Source organism: Varroa jacobsoni, unplaced genomic scaffold, assembly GCF_002532875.2.
Source record: "Varroa jacobsoni isolate VJ856 unplaced genomic scaffold, vjacob_1.0 scaffold_302, whole genome shotgun sequence".
NCBI classification, from domain to species: domain Eukaryota; kingdom Metazoa; phylum Arthropoda; class Arachnida; order Mesostigmata; family Varroidae; genus Varroa; species Varroa jacobsoni.
Window position 1 is genome coordinate 389,882 of NW_019213204.1, and position 22,665 is coordinate 412,546.

Sequence of the window (22,665 nt, forward strand, 5' to 3'; positions counted from 1 at the left end):
TTTACAAATGTATGTTTAATTGCCCATAAAAACAGTCGAACTTCGATTTTTTGGGTTCTTATAATAAATGCAAGAACAAATTAAAAACAGTAAAGCTTCGAATTTCTTTTCTAAACCGAAAATTGCTGCTTTGAGCCGTGCCGATGGTATGTGTATACCATATAGAACATATTATTAGATATAGTCACGAATAGCATGTTCTATATACTGTGCTTAAGCTAATTCAGCATCTTGTGAGGCACAGCAGTGGTACAGAAACAAGATGAACGGCGATTTACGTATGAACAGTTAGCTCCTTAACAATAACAACAATTTTAACGAGTTAATAACAAACTAGCTTTATTTCGAACCGCGGATCATGATTCAGTACATATGCCGTACGTTTTGCAATGTGTAGTATAGTTGATAATATATATATACATTTATATAAACAATCATAGATAAGAACAACGATAAAACAATGACAAAAAATGTCCACCGAATAACAACGTATTAGAATACGCTTTTGCTAGGACAAAGCAATCTTCGTAAACACGTTTTCTCAAATGCCAGTGGTAATTTTTACTGGATATCGCTTTCGGTAGGCACCCCTTCAATTTTAGTACATAATTATCAGTGGCCGAAGGAACCAGTGTTTGTGAACGATTGAAACCGATAGTCTATCTCCTATACGATCTCAGTGTCATAATGGTCAAACATAGGTTACGCCCGCACATCAGACAACATTAGCGCCCCTGTTCCATGTCATTACATCATCGTCCATAAAACGTTTACAGAGTTGACGTTTTCATACGAACCGGGATGTTTGTCTTTGACGATCTACAGCTTGTGCTGTTATGCAAACGTAACGTAGCGCAGTAGTATTCACGTGGAAATATTTAGAATGTAACCAACTAAAATCTCTCGCAATTATTTTAGAAGACTAAAGACTCTCTTACAGACTATTCTAAACCTGATATACAGTCAGGCTTCTTACCTAACCTGCGACACGCAAGCGGTTTCACGTTTTTCTTGTTCTATCATTAAATTACGTCGTTTATCTTTGATATCCTATAGCGTTCACGCATTAAGTACTTAATATCTACTTCTTTTTTTTTCAAATTCGCTCTTTGTTCGGCCGAGAAAAAAGGAGCCTCAGAGTAGACCATTAAATCTGTATTGATTCATAAATAGCCTCGTTGTCCTCAGTAGCTGACCTGCACAAACCTGCACCGCAACACTGCTCGAATAAGTTATCGTAGAGTTTTAAAGTTTAAATCTGCAAGGACAAACCGTATGCGAACCTGTTTTTTGTGTCTTGCTATTGATATAAAAACGATATTAAACGTTATGCTTGCAATGAAAAACAGAATATTAACATAAATTCAATATAAGTAGAAATCTCATAAAGAAAGGTCTCTATGTGAGCCTGGGAGCGCCACCAAAATAGTTACGTCAGCAATTTTGAGAGAGTGACTGATACGTCATTTTTCGCATTATCAATATCTCTTCACTGTCTCCTCTCAACTAACACGAAGTTTCGTCTCCACCATGATGTAGTGTCAACGCGTTCTCTCACAGGACAAACAGGTGTCCTATGTTTGGATTAGTTATGCGGGGTAGCTTAATCGGTAGCGTGTCCCGCACGCTATCTGTTTCGATAGACAAGGAACTAGCAAAAGACAGATTAAAGTCGGGCTATTTGATTATCAACGCGTTAAATAAACGTGCTTTTCAAATCAAAGTCCACTCATAATAATCTAATAATAAGTGAAGTATAATATCTAAAATAGGAAATGGTCGAACAATAAATTGGGAAATTCCCTAAGTAAGGAACAATAAGTTAACGATCGTAGCTCTGTTTCGTCTGGCGGTTTCCGATTGGCCGACCGAGGTAAATTTGCCTGATTACCTGTGCATGACCCCACTTATGAGGGCGGCAATTTCGAACAGCTGACGCTGCCATGGCAACCACCTATAAAAATGCCGAGAGGAGAACAAAAGGCGTAAGATAATGGTGCCAGTAACCTCTGGCCAGTAGGTTACGATGATCACCTGAGCGTTCGCCTGGTTTGTGTCTCTTATTTATCTTATGATAAAATCAAATTTTCATGTTTATACGAGGAGAATGACCTATTTGGTCGTTAGCAAATTCGATGCTGACATTCTTTTCCGTCCTACGACATGCTACAACAGCATTTACAGACAATCCTATGGTGCGCTTGTAACAAAGCATCGAGAAACGCAAAATTAGAATTGTATTCTTCACCGAAAGCGCTTTGTTGATAATTGCAAAACAGCACCGCCGTTAGTATAGGAGAAATAGAAAACATAAAAATTATCACACTACCTCTACGAATAATAATAATAGCTATGCATAAAAAAGGTGGTAAAAAAGTGTTAATAATTATGCGGGGCATCATAAAAATGAAGAAGAAAATCGAAATGATGATAGAAAACTACCCCATCAATATCTGCCTAATGATACAGTTCTATGATCACGAATGGGGACAGTGTCCTTTAAAGTATTATGGAATGACCTCGGGTCCTCGCTTATATCTGCACAACCAACAAAATAATTTTCGTCTCTGACAGGCTGCAAACAGCCCCAAAAAGGACTCCAAGCACATTAAAGAGTATCTCTAAATAGGCATCTAAACGATGCAATTATAGGAGCGTTCAATTCTGTCACAGGACAAGCAGGTGTCCTATGTTTAATAACCTCTTCTTTGTTTCCGATTCAGAATCTGCATCTACCTGCATTGCTATCATATTTGTCTTAGAATGAACAATTGCAGGCACCTAAATATCTGTAAGCTAGCTAGCTATCAATGGTATAGGACTGACTGTCCTAGATAACATACAGTCATACACCTGTGGCAGTAATAGGACTATTGCCTTAATATTCTATCTCGGAAGCTTAAAAAATCACTTACATTTAACAAGTTCCAGTAAATTACCACTAGGCCTATTATATGCAAAGTGTTTGAAGCTACATAATGCTTTTTTAACATATCAGCTGTTAATTCTTTTCGCATTAATTCACCTCATCTGACGTCTTGTACTTTAATAAAAGGATGGATGCACTGTAACAAAAAACATAACTTTCATTATTTCAGAAAGCTACCGTTACGCTAGTATATTACATTATCAACTAAGGGTAATAATTACAATATATTGCAGAACCTATACCTAGTGGGCTAGTACTGGTAATTACATCAAAGGTATTGATATCAATGCCGTTGCCACCCGGGGCGTTTACTCGCTCACAAACACTTTTACTGCAAAGCATTAAATAATCATATAAAGTTTAAAACTATAGCACATTATTCTGCAGCACACGCGACTGGCTTGAATCGTACGAATATGCCCACGTATATTTTTTCTATGCCAATATACAGCACAAAAGCAAACACAAACGTAACTATTGATGCACTTGTCACTGGTCTTGCCATAAAACAACTCATATGTATTTGATCATTTTGTTTCAGGCGTACACGTCAATGTGTTCAGCTTTTCAATATATTTTTTGACAAAAATTACCGCTGGAACTAAAAGCCCATAAAAGAAAACGAAGGCAATTGGTAACTCGTGTATTTTTTTATGTTGAACAGTTACTTTTCATTACAGAGTTTACGGCTTATTGTTTACATATGCTACATTATGATCTTCCGCAGGCAATGCGTTGCATGCTTGTTTTTAAATGTATGCACACACATACACAGTGTCTATCTCTTGACACGCAAAAGCAGGTATATATATATATATATATATATATATATATGTATATATACAGAGAGAAAGAGAGAGCGCGTAAGTAAATGTCTCGTGTTTTACGTCTGGTACTGTCGTCAAGCGCAGCTTTAGGCAGAACGGAACGAATTGTATCTACGCCCCGTTTCGGATTTACGCTAGCAGGTCTAATCAATTTCTATGTGCAAAACGTAACTTGAGTTATTCCCATGTGTACTTCTGCATACGCGGACATGCAGAAGTACGCCTGTGATTCACTACCGTAGACCATAAAAAAAAACGTATCTGTAGAAGTCATAGGTGCAAACAACCTGCGTTATTGACGCCAGCAGGTTTATTATCATTTCGAAAATGTAACTGGCACAATTCAACGACGTCACCGTAATGGCATTTTTTCAAAAAATGCATATCAAAGTTTGTGATTGACCAGCGCGTAATGGTCTGCAACGGCTCAGCAAGTATTTTGCGGCTAGAAAATATCTACTAACAAAAACAGCTTTAACAATATTTTATCATCAGAATTAAGTTTCTAAAAACGCCATAACTGAAATTTACATTCAACTTAAATTACTCACCATCGAAATCAATTTGTATCATATGTAACTTCGAATTTCGATAGCAAAAAGTGACATTGTATCCACTTTTAATTAAAGCTTGCAACATACGTCGGGCTAAAAGTCGCCGCCATCTTCGCTATGTTAGCTACCTAAATACGTAAAAAAATAGAACTCATCTGACTTGAATAAACTTCGACAGGCCGTTTGTCGTAGCAGACGTGCGTTCATCCTTGCTAATTAAGAAAAAGCCAGTTTTTTTTTCCAGAGCGAAACCAGTTCATCATGGCGACAAGCAGTACGTCGTCTTCGGAATGTAAACAAGGATTAGTGATAGATGAGCCCCCACGAAGATGTAACGCTTTTTTTTTTCTGTCCAAAATCGACGGTCAACGAAATTGCCACTTTTTGTTCGATTGAAAAAATCCCAGAAGGGTTTTCATGGTACAGAATGGAAATTTTTTATGGAAAGTTTAGATTTACAAAATTCATGAAAATGGCTCAAAGAAGCCGTTTTTTATGTACTTGAGTTTTCGTACAGAAATTAACGGCCCTTTCAGGGAAGAAAATATCAGTTGTTAATTGTATCGGCCGGATAAGTTCTAGCGATAATTTTTTCACGATTTTTTTTACTTGTTCGCCTTGAGTTTTTGTATTTTTGTCAGTCACCTCAATGTCCGTTGGAAATGTAGCATCAGTTTAAAAAGCGTACACCTTCCAATGCCGCTCGATGCACGGTTACCGTCAAAAAGTTAATTGTTGATTAAAAAGAACAATTTCGAAAACAACTTGCTAGTGGATTAGGTTCGAAAGCAAAGCTTTAACTGCATTAAATAAAGATAAGCGTCAGGAATGGCGTTCATAGAACGCCTTTTTCGAAATACTTATTATTGGCGGCTAGCTGCGGCCTTACAAACGACTCATAAAACGAACATGTTATGCGCGTCGAGCAACATTTTTCATAGCTATGTAGTAGACCTTTTTCCACTAGATGAAATATGCTGTAGTAGTCAAAAGAAAGAAGAACGCCAACGAGGGAAACGTTACAAATGACTGGCTTTTATCACCGGCTGTGACAGTAACAGTAACTTGAATAACATCGATAGGAATAAAAACGTTATTAACACTTCAATTCCGTTAGCGGCTCGTTGAATTCCACCGCCATGTAAAGGCTAACGATCTTCTCACGCGTTGGTCTGTGCCATCCCGTATCACGCCGTCTTTCTTTCTATTTACTATCGGCTCGTCTCAATACGATACACAATTTCAGTCGCCTCTGCACGCATAACCTGCAACGATGCGATTACTATGAAGCTACTGCGAACGCGACAAAGTAGATGGGTATATGTTATGGCTAGGGAGCGGTGCTTGACTTTCAAAAACAAACGTATAACACTGACCGGCCGCGTTCGTCAACATGTGAGGAAGAATCAGATCTAAATAAAAACAACAATAAAAGTGAGAAAGCCAAAGATAATAGCTGAGAGTAGACACAAACTAGTCAAGAAGAAAAAGTCGACATAACGTAAAAATAGCGTCGAATAGTATCATAGATGTTACTGCAATTTCTAAAATGGCCGATTTCAATCTGTTCAGTCGATTCAACCAACCGCACCGATACTGGATTCTGACCGGGCAGCCTGTAATTGGATTTTTACTCAGGTAAACGTTACACCTTGTTGAATGCACAGCGCTTGGATAGCGGCTACAACAAAGACGGTAATAGTAGCAACTCCGGTCAATGGGCAATAGGAGCAGACGGAAATGGATTACGTAAACGCTGGGAGTGACAACCAGTTGATTTTCCAATAAAAGTTCGAAATGGCCAGGCTAACCTGTACAAGACCATGTTTGTCTGGGAAGTGGTAGTGGCTTAAGACAGGCCTTTAGACGGGAATGCTGATTGTAACGGCAAAAGCGCAGAAATGAAATAATGGAGGAAATCATCGCTGCCGATTGAAGATGGCGAACGTGGAAGACCGGCATTAATGATGCGTGTGTCTGATAGTTCACCTAATATTTCGTCGTGTGCTTATGCCACTGAACAGTGGGATATAGATGGCATAACGAAGGGAGTAAACACGACGATCACAAGACCAAAAAAAAAATAAAAACATCAATAGTAACAGCAGCCGATGGAGTAGCAGCGTATATATTGAATGGCACTTAATCTAAATGCCTGCCGCCATGCTACTGAAGTCTCTGCTTTTCAATGGCTCAGTCAGATCTTCTACTCTTCACGTCAGCTTGCCCCTTGTTAATTAATATTGCTACCGTAGCACTAGCTTTTGCAAAAGCAGCACCAGCAGGATATCAAGTAGGAACAACAGCGATTAATGTTACTACAGGTATAATTTCCGTAATTACTCTTACCTATTGCAATTAATGCATATTATAGAATAAGTCTAATTATGTGGGCTTGAAGTAACATGTCCAGTTAATATCGTGCAGCAGTTGCCCAAAAGTTTGTTCTCGACGCTGTTCAGGTATCGCTTAGTGCTTGTAAGGGAATAATCAAAAAAGTCAACTTTAAACCTTCAAAGGCCGACTTAAGTAAAAATGCAATTGCTTCTTCGCCAAACACGATTGCCGTACAATTGTGTACTGATATTTACTAAAAACTCAGAACATTGATATGGATCTTCACGCCTGCTCGTTATAGCGACGGCGGTAAGTTCCCCCTTCACGAAACGTAAATATATGTGGTTGGTCAGCGTCTTGACTATGCTCAAATCGAACACAAATTCTATGTCAACGAGACCATGTTTTTTACTGATTGCAGTCTTTTACCTTTTAGGTCAGTCTTTTAGGTCTTTTACCTAAACCGTTGTCACTGGTTTGCGCGGACGATGCATAGTCTTCACAATATTAGTTCATTGTTGAAGCATCGTATTCTGAAACACCTTTATGACATGACAGATATAGGGTGGCTTTCAGTTGGTATCAGATGAAGCCATTTGACTAACGACGCGACGCTCTTATACGAGAAAAACTTCGGTACTGTTCAACATTTCGCTAATCGGAAGCCGCTGATAGAGTTTACGCAGGTTATACTTACACAGTCTAAAGAAGATATAGTTTAAGAGCAGCCGTGTCAAACGCTTTTTCAGCGAGATCAGACATTTCTATTTGTGACAATGACCTTTGGCGGCGCAGAATGGAGGCAAGCTGATCGGTTAGCATAACGAGTTCTCAAAAAGCTGAGTGTTCAAGGTGGTCACGTCTGATCTGTAACTACGCTACCAGCAGACACTAATAAGGAAATGCGACAGGACATGACGCTGAGAACTTTATCACTATATTCAAAATAGTTCTTTGAATAGACAGTTTTCAAACAACGATTTATCATCATTCGATCCGCTGACTCTATATATATATATATATATATCGTTGCGTTGATTTTTTTTGGGTAAATGTGGATTCAGAACAGTTTAAAAAAATTGTGTTTTTCAATTTACTTGAGCATTTACCTAATAACAATTTTTATGGGTGGAGCATTTATGTGTGACCAGTGTAACCTAGCTTGACCAACACAGTCATCTTTATGCTTCGACTATAAAAATGTCACAAAGCTTTGCGTTTTTGGACAAAAAAAATTGTTTTTTTACGTGCATTTTTCTAGCTTTGTTGGCATTTTGAGTCACGTCATTTATACGTCTGGCGGTCTGTTTTGGTGCGCAAGACCGGTCATTCATGTTCGGACGCCCCCTAACAACTTCTTTCTCGGCATCGTCTTCTTCGAAGTTTTTTTCTAGACAGTTATCGTCTAAAATGACGACAGAACTGCTTGTAATCTCAGTTAGGTCAGCAGCACCTGTTGCAATTTCTTTATTCATCGATTAGATGAGCTTAACTATTGACTAAAACAGGTTCTGGCTGAAGGTTGCGCAAAGGCGGGCCTTGTAGTTAGGTACAATATACTTACCTTCTAGTAAGGATATGATGTTAGAACTTTCAGAACAAACCTCTCGTTTAGAAATTTACATGTTGTTAATCCGCGTAGGGTCTTGCGTGTGTTTACTAACCCGTTTCTGCGTTGTTCTTTCTGGGCGATTATGTTTTATATATTCTAAATGCGGACCTCCTGGTTCAGACCCCCCCCCCCCCAATTGTAAATCATCTACTCTATACCTAATTTGTTACGCTTGAGCTTTACAAGCAACAGCTAAAAACAATTTCAGCATACGACGTTCGCAAATAACAGTTATAAATTTTACAAGTCTGTTATTTTATTCTGGCATATGTATTACCGCTGATGCTGCCTAACCACCTGTAAGGTCAGTTTTTTATGTTATAGCATTTGACGTCCGTTGGAGGCCTTTTAGAACTCAACGGGAAAACTTCATCTACAGTAACCCATACAATTACGTCATTAGATGTCAAAAAACAGATGGCCAAGCTTTTGTCTGGAAAATACCTGGGGTCGTTGGTTCAAGTCTCGCCAACGAAACATGAATACTACGCAAAAAATACAAATGTATTTTTTTCTGATGAGACGCACAATTTAAGTTATTCTTAGTGACTGATTCGACTTCGTTCGGTTCAACCTGACAAACCTTCAAGTGATTGGCTCGCTCGTACGGATCTGGTGGTATACCTGATATATAGCGATGTCGCCGGTGTTATCTGGCAAGAAAATAAGTAGTTATTTTATGTTAGATCCGTCATAGGGTTCTTTTTCTTTGGCCTTTGACGGTTATCAGTCAGTTTCAGCTATTGATAGCAATTAAAATCACTTCAATCGTCATATTTTCAACCGCTTCATCTCCGCAGCATCGAAGAAGGTCGCACAAGCCCATCAAATAGCCGTCCCTATAGACTCGCTTGCTCTGCTATAAAGTTTCCCAAATTTTTATTAATGTAAATTTGTTTGTGTACAAATCATTTTAGACTTGTCATTCGCGTTTCTGTTCGCCAGATATTGATATGTCACATGTTATTAAAGCTTAGCTATCATGCGTACCCCTTCTACCTTGAATTCATCCATGTATGGTAATTATTTAAGAAGCATGTACACTCTTCCAAAGTACGTAAGGGCCACTAGCTTTTGTCGTGTTTTCCCTATTCCGAAAGCATTATATTAATATATGTTTCCATCAGTCATTGCACGTTCATTTTGTTCGTATCGAGATGCGTGTACCAGTGGCCACGTAGGTGCCGTGCTGACTACATCCAGTATTTAAGTCCTCTGTTGAAGGGTGTAGCATGTTCGGGTTCCATCAAGGTTGGCTTGACATTGAAAAGTATCATACACGACATATTGAGAAAAATGTTAACAAATCGCGCCATGTTGCGGTGCACACTGAACAAGCCACTGGCGTTTCGTACGCTATTCACGTATTTGTTGCGTACGTAATACTCAGACACCTTTTCACGCTCTCACACAGAAAGAGACGGGCATTTCAGTATTCGGAATTGGCTATTCAGTGTTATCGTTCCTTTCGACCGTGTCACTAGCCATTTACTGCTGCGGCGCCTATCGCATCGACTTGGACTATAGTTGCCGCTGCGACTCGGCGAAATCGATGAAGATTTTACGTTTACGTAACTGACACAGGGAACGAGCAAAAGCGTGATCGTCGTCCGGAACCATCAAGCATCAGCAACTGCGTCATATGACGGTAAATGCGAAAACGCGTGTCCCAAAACGCGAGCTACTCAATGAGTGCTGTTTGCTTCCATTGTTATTGTTTTCGCTAAGATCCACACTGTTGCTGAACGCGTGGACATCCCAAGTGGCACCGGACGACGTCCAGGTAGTTCTATTACGTTAATAATAGAAGATATCTTTTCCTGTTGTCAGCTACAGTGCAGCCATGAAAGGCCTGATATTGAAGGCCAGTTTCCTTGTAGTAATAATAACGGCGATCCTGATAAACCAAGATTGATATTGCTCTGACCGTTGCGCAAGTTGTTTTCGTTTGAACCTATATATTGCTAATTCTATTCTATTGCTTAATTATTAATAAAACGATTTCACATTACGGTGGGGGGGGGTACATTTTTAAAATCGATAGAACACGGATCATTGGCGCAAGTGTTATCAACAGCTGTCGGTGATATCATTAGATCTCAATTCACCGAACATTGACGGTTTTGGTAGCTGCTATTCACTGCCATCATTCAACGTCCTGGAACACCCTTAATCAGATAGGTACAAACACCATTTAAAACCAGAAGAAGCTGTGGTTAACTAAGAGCTTCACAAATCGCTATTAACTATATTAGCTAAGCGCGATTAATGAATTTTCAGTGCGCACAATTTATATAATTACATAAATGACAAATAACAACAACCGATGGTTTCATTGTGATAGATAATAGAGGTATTAGAAAAAGGGCATATGCGGCACGATACGGCACGTTGTATGACAAGCAGCGACAATAGGGAAGCCTTTCAATCAATAAATAATCACCTACAAACGCTTTTTTGGGGTCCGTTTGGAGTTATATTGTATAAGTATATATGTGCAGGTTGACCAAGTCACATGACGCGGAATAGTTAGATAGAAAAAAAAAAACAAATAGAAAGATAGCTGATATACCGTCATAAACACTGATCGTTTGTTAACGAAAATTTCGAAGTCGCTGAGCATATAGTACGCTCTGTTATGTCAAATAGATTATTAAGTAGATTTGCGTCCCATAACAATCGTTGGATATTGACTTTGGTTGGCACTATCATAGAGATAGCGGAAGTTTTCATAAATGATTGAATACGAATCACGGTTTGAATTGCCCCTTTAGTCTTCCCCGGATGGCGGCCCCTGTTCCAGTCTTCTCTGCTGCTGAAGGACGATTACCTGAAGACAGTTCATTTTGCTCGTGCGAAGCTAGAAGGCAATTACAAAAGGAGGATCTTTTTACTTGCACAAGACCATTTCCTGCTCCTGCATCGCCAACAGGCTGCCTGTTCGTTTTATGACCGCCAAAGCCAGGCCTTGCGGTCAGCACGTACTACCGCCCAATCCATCAAATTAGCCCACGTTTGTCTGGGGGCCGCGGCGTGAACTGAGTTTGGCTGGACGTTATCCCAGCAGTTTGGTAACTGACATAGTAACACAACATGTCTAGCTTACACTATATATACATATATATATGCATAGGTAATCTTCACTGAAAATGTTATGACCGGTTGTAGGGGACCCACATGGACGTTACTACACTTATAGACACTAAGCATGACTACATTTATCCGTTTTCCCATTGCAGTCAATCTGCTTTTATGCTAACTTTTATATCGGTATAATTCACTAATTCTCTGATCGTACAGACTGCCATTGTTTGTCCAGCGTTCAATTTTTTTTGGAGCAATCTTATGTGTATTCCTTATGTGTATTTTATGTATGTTTCTATCTGACAGAAAGGGTCCCAGTGATTAAATTATCAGTGCGCTCTGTGATAGGGAGATACTGTCCATTAAAAACAAATTTCAGCTAAAGGCAAAAATTTCACGCACAGTCCATCAGCGTAAAAAATGACATGAAAGCGACGATTCTAAACGAACAAGTTTAGGTTGTCAGACGATAGTAAACCTATAAATATAATACAAAATATCTCAGCTTCATACGGACGAACCTCATAACATGCTAGGTGGCGCAGTCCTATGTTGCCCAAACGCTGACATACTATGGTATGTAGGGTAGAAATCTTATCCACCGTAGCCTCGACAGGATTTGCGCTCGCTACCAGGGCAATCATCGGCTATTAGACGTACCTTGTTTGACTTTTCTTTACCACTACGGATGTACAATATTAATGCAGGAAAGCAGAAGCTTCCTAATCGTTCTACGCCATTGTGTTTATAAAGTTTTTTTCGTTGTTGGACCGAAACCACTTTTCAACAGAGGACTGGCAAGAGTTGCGCAAGATGTCCGTGCCCTTTCGCATCGTACTTCTAACAACACTCAGTTGATGGTTTCTTTGACTTTTTTCTTGCCTTTATGATACCGAATAAAGGACGATGAGAAGTAACTAGAAATTCTAGATAATCGATCTGCGTTGAACGAATTGACTCGACCGTCATTGTAGAGACGTAAGAGCTTTAGTTCTCGTAGGCCAATAGGCTATTTGTGTTATTACTGCCGTCGCTGTCACTGTTGTTTATTTGCAGAGAACCATATTCTGGCAATACTAACGAATATTGCTAATATCTAATAATATTACGAATACTGAGAATATTAACGATACGCCAGGGTCGAGCAGAGCGATAACGTCGCAAGTGTCTATTGTTATGGCTCTGTAAGTTACACGCTTTAGGAACAATAGCAAGTTGATGTACCTATTCAACCTATTTAAGGTCATCATCAATAGGTCAACTAACGAAGTTTTTGCTCTCTATTTTTGTTCTAGGGTATGATGGAGTTGAGTGTCTTCCGTAATACTTGTAATAATTGAGTAATACCGCCGTAATAAGTACAACCCTGTTTTTGGAATGGTAAAGATTAATTCGAGTATATTCTGATGACGTTCCTAAATATTTTAAATATGATAAAGCGTAGTACATACATGAACAGTTACTAGCACCTTACATACTACGATTATGCTGCTTTACATAGGGGGTAACTTGTTTTTGGCCAAAGAACCCCCTCAATTTTAACACACGAATCGAATATTACATATACTATACATACTTAACGTAAAAATTCCATCGAAACGATCTCAGTAACGTACTCTTTTGTTTGGTCACTGTCAGTAGATAATTTGGCCGTTCTGTTATCGTATAGCTCCGTTGTACGTTGTGGTAACGCGATTTTGAAAATGTTAGGAAGTATCTTTCCCGATACGGGTGGATATGATCAGAGTTGTGTTCCGTTAACGACGCCTTCATATTTCCGTCGATTTTAATATGGATACAAAAGTTGTGCGACACGAAAAAACCGTTCGTCTGAGAGCTCGCTGGAATGGTGAGCTTTTCTCGATGACAGGTCGAAACGCTTAGCTTTTTTTACCATGTGCATAGACTGGATGCGTTTTTAGTCTAATGCAAAATACTCTGAGCCTAGCCTTTACAAAAATTGAGGCCAAAAATTGGCGTTCAGTATCAGTTATACTGGGCAAAAATTAACTATTCCACATTGTAAACTACCTAATTCTTGTCCTTCTCTCTGACCAAAAAACATACAATAAACTGGTTTAGTACTGTTTTAGCTGAGAGCATTCTGTGGCCATCGTTCGGTTACCCATTGGGCAATACTGAGCATGCCAACTCGAACAGTGTCTTTGTGTTATCGACTTAGATACATATGCTCGAGATTTTCAGTGATATTGAACGTAACGTGAACTACGCGTTCACGCGGGAACGGGGAAGATTCTGAGGTGGGTTAGCTTCTCTACAAGCTACCACTTTTGAGATCATGATACAAGTTTATAATAAAAATGAATTCGAAACCCATCTCACTCCATCGATATCTTAATAGCACACAAAAAAAAAAAAACATTTCTTGGACATTCATATTTTACTGGTTGTTTTCTCTTCCTGATTGATGTTTGATCGTCATTATTTAAGATTAGGTTTACTGTGAGTGAGACAGTTATATGGATTTTTTCATGCTTATTGAACGACCGGCAGCAAAGCGTCTAGAAATTTGTTCTGGTTTCTTTGCAGTTCTTTTTCCAACAAGGAATTTTTGAATAGGGAGAAACGTTTGTGAATATGTTATTAGTCGCGATTCAAATAACCATCATTTGCATACATTTTGAAGTCTTGAAAATATATGGGCCATTTTTAAAGCTCTAGATGAATATCTAGAAGTTTGCTCTTCTTTTCGAAAATTTTCAAGACACTCCATGATCGCCTCCATCATATCACACTGCTTGCACTTGAATAAACCAAGACCCGAACAGCATAACACTTCTTTCACTCAAAAGATCATAAAAAAAGATGGCCATTTGATAATATAGACTACGATCGCAGCCGTAGTCAACGTTTTACGATAAACTAATTTCGAGCTAATTATTGACACTCATTAGCTGAAAATATGAGAACTTTCAACGATTGTAAGGACATCAACTTGCGAGAAGAAGTGGTATAACTCTGGAAGGAAATTCATTCTATTCCATAGGCAAAGCCAAAGTTAAAGTCCTAAATTCCAAAACGGCAGCAGCTACAGACCTGATGCCACCAACAAATGCGGTGGTCATTCACGCGCGTATGTTCTGTTCGCTAAGCTTTACTGTGTTGAGACTAATTGAACAAATCGACAGCATGATCACTCTGCATATAAGATGTCTTTGCTGGTATTTTCTCTCATTTGGTGGAGGAAAGCACTCGGTGGTAGATGGCGGTATGTATTAATGTACAGCAAAATGCAGAACAAGCGTAAACTTACGTTGTCTACTTAAACCAAACCAGTTTTCCGTTTGAAGGTCGGCCGCTCCGTCCGCGATGGTTATTCTGCTCTTTTATAGAATCGTAGCGAAAAGGTTGAGTGCGTTCAAACGGACACCCGTCTTGGTCAACGTGAGCACAACTCTGCCCCTGGGCGCCTATGGCCGTCTCAAAGTGGACAACACTGCGTATAGTGGACTGTGCGGCGTGGCCAGCGCTTTCCTGCCATCAGAATCCAGCACGCTCTTTCTGCAAAGCATTGTCTTTCGAAGCCATGTTGCTCTGTTGAGATGACGTGTACGCTTTCAGAGTAACTGTCGAGCTTCCTAGTCAGAAAGCGCGTTTTCTAAGCTGGAGAGCATTTAACAACAAGCACTTTTCTTTTTACTGTGCTGCACCACGATGACGGCGCGGTTGACTCGTTGTTTTTTTAGGATTCACAAATGGCTAGCCTCCGTTCAGAGTATTTAGTAAATATTTATTAAATTATTATGCTGTTCAGTACGGTGCCAGAACCAAGGCGCGTTTGAGATGCTTGTTGAGAACCATATCTGGACCATCGGTATTCTGATTACGTAGGCTTCAAAGCTAGGCCATTAATTTCCCCACTCTGAAGTCTCTTGAAGGATCCTGTGCGGTATTGAGATCCCTTCCTTTTACGCTCCGGCGGGGCGTGCCACTGCGCGTGGGATCGTATCCATTGATGCTAACATTTCCAGGAAGTGATTTATAAGAAGTTAAAGGCTTAGCGGCCAAGCAGACGAGCTGCTGTGACACGTTAGTCACTTGCGTGGCTGACATCTTGTACCGGCAATTCAACAGGTCTGCAGCCGTTCAAAATAACGTTGCTTTTATAATTCATAAGTTTTTTAAGAGGTCGTCTCAAAACCGAAGCTAAAATGTAAAAATTGGGCAATGGCTTGGTAATGATCTTCAAGTCATTAAGTTAAGGCCATTTGGGTCCTCCGAACAAGGCTCCAAGTATAGCTGAACTTGCGTGATGAACAGATAGGCTGTACTGTAAACTGGAGAATTTCAACTAGATGCTGCGCATAGGTTTCGGCGCGCGTCATATCAGGGTGAATTTTGTTGATACACTCCAGGAGTCTGTCTACATCTAAGCGACATAAGTCGCGACGGAGCTTGGCGTTTGACGATCCAAGGAGATGCGCGAAGGACAGTGATTTGGGGGGGTTTTATATCAGAAAATCTCAAACAATTAAATCATATCAAAGTCTTCTACCACAAAAGAGAACTAGGACTACGCATAGGGAGGCGAACTTGCCGTGCATGCCTCCTAGCTGATTCGCCACTGCTGTTAGAAGACCTTCGTCGTCACTTTTAGCTTCCAATAAGGGAAGTTTTTCAAGACGAACCTAAGGAGATTGGAGCAAAAATTCGAAGGAATCAATGGGGATTTCGTTCGGTAAGGAATGACAAATGGAAAAAACGAATCGGCATTGCCGTACATGGCTTCCGACGATACATGTACGCGTTTTATATGCAGAGGAGATTAGATATCATTACGGGCGTTGTTTGCTGGTTCTATTTCTAGCATACCTGACAAATCTCTCAAATTAGTTTTATAAACTGAACAAGACTCGTAGAACTTAAGAGACGAGTACTATATTTAACGGTTTAGTATAGTACTGATATTGGCTTATGCCGATGAAAACTTTATAAAAGTTTTCGCCTGGAAAAGTGAACAAGTAAAATATGATTCATTAATTTCTAGGTTAATAATAATATTCTTCTCAAATACGTAAAATTACACGGCCCATATGGATGCCTTAGCCGAGGACCAAATTAGGTACGTCTCTGAACGCTTCATTTTCGCGTTGGAAATGAAGTCACAATGCGAATTAACTAGGACACAAATATCTGCATCATATTAAGCACAAGGGAAAACGAATAAACATTTGACATGCTATCAAGCGACGGCTTTTCTCCATACGTAAAAATACGGAGCGGCCAAAGCACAAGCAAGCACCATTGCGTTACGAGCAGCTAATGTCAAGTCAGGTATTCATTCATCTGTGTTGACATCTGACATTACGTGAGCAATTGTTATTAACGAGAATTTTGTCGACCTCTGCCTGTTCCCATGCATGAGCATCAACAAGTTGAAGAAACAGATGATTACTCGGTTTCGTATCTCGTGTTCGATATGATCGCTTGAGGTAAATGGTCTTGCATCTATAGATAGCCAGACAGATTAGCTAATTGATACGACTGATAATATCTTTTCGCATATATAAATATAAGGTTTGCAAATTACTACCTTATTTTTCTCAGTATCTCAAACTGCACGATCTAGTTGCGGAAAAAAATTACTAGTTTATTAATAACTAACAAAAAAAAATAATCGTGTGCAGATCGTGCGTTTTTCATCATGTGCGTCGGGTTAGTAGTGAACTGCGTATATCAACAAGTTAATGATATTTTATATGCGGTACTTAACAAACGCGACGCTTACCGACTGTTTTTCCCTAACCCTAGTAAATCTGTTCTTAGACTGGCCGTGACACACTAATAGAAGCACATCTGCTTTTGCGTCAAGTATTTGAACAACTTGAAACTGAACAACCTTTCTCTTATTAGAATACATACAACTTCGCTTTAGAATGCGCTAAACGATGTTTTCAACTGTAATTGCATTAAGCAGATTTGGTTTTCTGTGCATTTTGATGACGACTATTTGATCTTAATGTGGAAAAATCGACAGATGCAGGTTTCAATTATTAGTTCTAGGTAGGGGATGGTACGACGGGAAAACTGTGGTCGAGAGAGCCTGTCTGAGGAAACTCACGTTCATGTTACGTTATAAAAAAAAAAAAAAAAAAAAAAAAGTAAAAAAACAAGGCCCCGCGAAGCTGTGTATCAGCTGCTTCGGACTACATTGTATCAAGTCAATGTGTTTCAACAACTGAGTCGTTTTTCATTTCTTTGTTAAACCCGCGGTTGACTCTCAACCGTATACGGAATTTTAAATCGCCCTGAATGTGGACCGCATGATATTACTTCAGGGATCATCGGAAAGGGAGCCCATGGCATTGCCGGATTCACTTCAGTACCCCATCGAATTCTGCGAAGGACAGGCTTGTTGTGAAATATTACCACCAATGTAACGTGGTATACGCCATGTTTTTTTTTCTATCGGTTGTCGGCTATCTTGTCTGAGAGTCTTGCTAGACTTATTTTGGGTTTTTACCAACAGACGGCGTCATAATAATATATCATAGTAACCATCAGGGCCAAGATATTACTCCTCCGGAAACGAAAGGTCTGAAAATTAGGCCTATACTAAAAAGATCCTTATGGACTTTTGCGTTGTTGAACTTCGTTGCCATTACGGACCGAGCCGTCGTGGCTCTTTAGTCACTCTAAAGCTGATAAAATTAGTCTTTACAAGTGATCTCGGTACTAATTTAAATAATTACAATTTTATAGTGGGTGTATTTTTTGTGTTTTACATTCAGTACTTAAGCCAGTATAACTTTGATGTAAAGACATTTTAAATCATCATTTTACATCACCGAAAATCTGTCCGCTTGTTTAACTCACAGATTATATTTCCGCTAGATATTTCTCTTCTTATTTTTCTTACACCGTAGTCAGCCTACACCATTATTAAACTGAAATACGATGATTTCAGGCGCTTCGTTTCCGAGGGTGCCTTACAATGCGAGGTTAACCTACATAAGGCAAGATGCCCATTACGAAGGCTGCGTTTCCTTATTGTATATTTAACGACGGTTTTTACAGTAAAAATTACCCTCTCTCCAACCAAACTAGATTTTACTTTTGAACAGCCGGCCGTACCTTAATTTAAGTTTTCGTTAACATTTTTACATTTGTTGTTTTTTTTACATTCGCTTTCTCTCCCTACATATATATATATATATAAACTGCGGTCACCGGTCGTCGGCCGATGGCCGGAGCTTCTACATCGGTGCTCAATACGGCCCTTTGGGTAAGCAACGGAGGAGGGCAATGAAACGTGAGGTGAGCGGCATGAACGCCGGATTTAAGACCGGTGACAGCGGGCAGTCAGCAAAAGCCAGCAAAGTGCTGACTCCGGTCTAAGCCAACGGGCTGTTCAGGCAGTGAGCCCGTTTAAGGCTTTGGAGTTACTTAACGTACTGAAAGGTTGTTCTTTATGTTGCTACTGTATCGAGTGTATTAACGTCAGATTAGGGTTCGTGTGAGGTGCGCGGAAAACAGAAAGTCTCACCATGGCCAGCGACGCGGTTCTGACGCCTGTAAGCGTCGCCAGGGACGATATCTACTTTTTGAACCTACGCATCGACCCACGTGTGAAGGATTACATGTTTGTTGGCAATGCATGGTTCCCTATAATTGTGTGTGGTTCGTACCTTTGGTTTGTGTACAAAGGAGGTCCTGCTTTCATGCAGAACCGTAAACCATACGATCTCCGTCGGGTTATCCAAATCCATAATCTATTTATGGTAGTGACCAACATATTTTTCTTTTACAAGTTTATCACAAATTCATACTTGGCCAATTACAGCCTGCTCTGTCAAGGCATGACCTATGCCACGGACCACAACTCGATGGAAATCGTCCACTATGGCTACTGGTATCTGATGCTTCGCATACTGGACTTTTTGGATACGGTCTTCTTTGTGCTCCGGAAGAAGTTTGATCATGTTTCCTTTCATCACGTATCCCATCACTTCTGCTGTGTGTTCTCCGGTCACCTGTGGGTAACACTTGGCATGGACGGACATACGTTGGCTGGTCTTTGCCTCAACTCGTGCATTCACATATTCATGTACTTCTACTATTTTCTGGCTTCTTTGGGACCTAAGATCGAAAAATACCTCTGGTGGAAAAAGTACCTTACGAAAGCTCAAATCTACCAACATATCTTCCTCGTTCTCCACGGACTGATTCCAGTTTTCTACGACTGCGGATACCCCAAGTTTTTCATCTATCTCGCCGTGCCTCAAGGCTTATTAGGACTAGTTCTATTCCTTAATTTTTACGTAGCTTCTTACTCGAGAAAGCGTCAGCATGCTAACGCTACTAGTGCAGCAAAAGCGAACGGACATACCGAGACCGAAGACTGTCAACGAATGGAACAAAGGGTGATGGAGAAGGAAATCGGTTTGAAGAAAGATAGATAGGATAATCGCATGAACGTTTGCCGAAGTGGCAAGTTCGAATTGAACTTTTATTTTAGTCTGATTGCAACGATATCGTGGCCGCATGTCGCCACTTTGATGCAACGCTCTGCCCATTTTTTGGCTCGATCGATACCGACCTCTGTTGCGTTCAGCATATATTACTTGCTTATCTAGTTCAAGCGGACGACAGACAGTCTCAAAATAGAACTACCGTGAGTGTCCAATGCTGTCTATAATGTTGAGATCAAACAATTGTGATGTAGATAAAAAGAATAAAGATATATTATTTAAATCCTATAAATTCATGCTGAAACCGCTTGATTTTCTGCAAACTATGCCCAAACCAAGGTCTGCATACCTAAGCGCCTTGTCGCTGACATCTCGCCTCCAATACTGGATTTGGCTTTTTCAGCAAAGGAACAACTTGATCATATCCTTCAGATAGTAGGTTTACTTCATATAGAAAAAGTCAGATTAACTTAACACCTCCGAATCGTTATTTTGTTTTTCGTCAAAAGCGCTACGCACCAGGATAGCTTCTGCCGCTACTATTGCTACGGAGACTACCAGCACTACACTGTTGTAGGCAATTTTCTTGTTAGATCTGTACCTCTAAACGAACCGAGGTCAGATACTGTGTACGTATCAGTCAAGTCAATCAGTGAGTTTATTAGTCAGGTACAACGTGTAATGATAGATCTGGCAAGGAGATGAGATGCAAAGCAGAGATCTAATGAAAAAATCGTATCAACTCAAGAAAACCCATTTTTCCTGCTGGGCGCCAGCTTTCACAAGGGCGTCATCGTGGGTCGCGCATCATACAGCATCAGTTTTGACGTATTAGCAATCGCATTCAACCCTCTACATGTAAGCACGACATTACCGTGCTGTGTGACAGCTAACAGGGTGGACAGTCATTGTTATGGCCATGTCACGAAGGTTTTCGGAACAATTTCTTGTGTAACTACACCCTTCGGAAATATCCGGCAGCCAATACCATGACCGCCCGTATATGCTCGTGGCTACCGTTGGCTATTGTGGACAAAATAAAATGCCGCGGATCTACAAGTGGATCGAAAGATCGAGCTAGTTGGGATAGTAAACAATTGAACAATTGAAAGAGATTTGCCCTTCTCTGTTTAGCAACGTACGATTCTTTGATTGTTCCTGCTTTTCAGCATTAGCATCAAGGCAGTCATGACCAGAGGATGGGGTATAGCCAAAAATTAGCCACCGAAAACAGCATAACTTGTTTGTACGCTATTTAATAGCAAGGTCGTGCTAAGCATCAGCTTTAAACGTTAGATGTTCCTGTTTGTTCCCATGTGTCCATTATTTAATCAATATGGCTGATAAATTTTACGTGATTGAAAAACTTGAGTGTGTTCAATTGATAGATATCAAGTGATTCATAGAAACGGATGTAATCATTGTATTTGCAAATTTCAAATCAAGCTTGCATCAAATGTTCTGAGCTGACGTAGCCGAAACATTGCTCTTTATCACTCATAACGGTTGAGAAGCGGTGACGTAAGCGGGCGCTACCATAAAATGAGATAGTCTACATATGCGCATAGTTTATCCTATCGCTTACCCTTGATTACGGCAGGATCTAAAAGTAAGCGATTCTTATAAACCTACTACAAGTACGCGCTTATGTATATATATATATATATATATATATATATATATATATGTCTTATATCATATGTCTGAAGAGAATAGTCATGGATCAACAAAAGCACAATTTGTCCATGCTAGACTGATTTCAGATGAGGACCTTGCATCTTCATCGTGTTTTTACAAAGGCATTGTCTTGTTTTTCTGGCAATATCATTTTGTATATATTCGGATGTTGATTGTTGTAAATCTTCTTTGAAAGCTGTAAGCATGATAATCATCACATATCGTTGAGACAACGGTAGCTATACACATAAAAAGCAAAATTTTAAACACAGTAGTTTTACAAAGCTTACAAAAGGACAGATGAGCCTTTGCATATTTTCGAGCAAACGCACGCCATCAAAAATGTTGTAAAATAGCAATAATAGACCTTCTGGACAAGTAAGCAGGCACAAGATCGACGTCGACTGTCGTGTGCTCCGTGGGAAGCAGACCACAGACTCTGAGCTCACGATTCTCGTATGCTGCTCTATAACACCCCAATCAACAGTAAAACAAAATCAAGAAAAAGCTCATTTTAGAAAGAAAAAGCGTTTATACACCTGTTGTGGTCATCATAGCATGTAGAACTTTACCGCTAAGCGCCAACGGAAGATAAACAACAATGCCGGGGGTAGAATTTATTACGTCACGTACCCAATAAGAGCAGACAGCGATCCTTAGTTCCGCCTGGTAAACTGTAGCAATCATCATTTTCATATTTTGACCATTTACAGTGTGCTTATTTGCCGTGCGGCTTCAAGTGGAGTATCTAGATAATAAGGGGCTAATAAAATCGGTCACGGTTATATAGTTTCATATATCGTTATATGGACAATTCACCCTTCATAATAATCAGCAGCTTTAAAAGTTACCACAACCAATAAAAAGCAATGGTAACAGCATGGTATTTGGCTGGCCAAATGTCCGTCCCTTCTTGTCTGCCTCTAAAAGCATGTATTGCGTTTCTAAGCTTCGTACCGGATCGGATTGTAATTATCCCATCGTATCGTAAGGGTAACTTTCGAAATGCCTGTAGAGTACGAGGCTAGTTAGTGTAAATGTATCACATAAATGCCCAAAGCAGCATCTCTTTTGCTTTTGTGTATTAATTTTTTTTAAATTTGTTCTATTCAACGTGCCGAGCGTCGACCGTAATGTTACCATGAAGCTTAGCGAAATTACAGGTGTGGAATCATTACGCCTAAAGGTGCTGCTCTGTGAAACAGAATATATA

At 39.8% G+C, this 22,665-nt stretch overlaps 1 protein-coding gene and 1 long non-coding RNA gene across 2 annotated transcripts in view; one reads left to right on the top strand and one right to left on the bottom strand.

The window, feature by feature from the left end:
- Positions 1 to 322: 322 nt before the first annotated feature.
- LOC147753680 (uncharacterized) overlaps positions 323 to 22,665 on the bottom strand; it is a 23,708-nt gene continuing 1,365 nt past the window's right edge. Inside the window, exons 2-3 of the long non-coding RNA XR_015310468.1 lie at positions 1,892 to 1,954; positions 323 to 1,258 (exon numbers count right to left, since the gene is read on the bottom strand). This is a non-coding gene — a long non-coding RNA (uncharacterized LOC147753680). The remainder of the gene's footprint in view (positions 1,259 to 1,891; positions 1,955 to 22,665) is intronic.
- Positions 18,626 to 21,141, top strand: LOC111259184 (very long chain fatty acid elongase 4). Its single transcript, XM_022830984.2, has one exon. It carries the CDS (start codon positions 18,852 to 18,854, stop codon positions 19,764 to 19,766), a length of 915 nt encoding a protein of 304 aa, XP_022686719.1. The 5' UTR covers positions 18,626 to 18,851; the 3' UTR covers positions 19,767 to 21,141.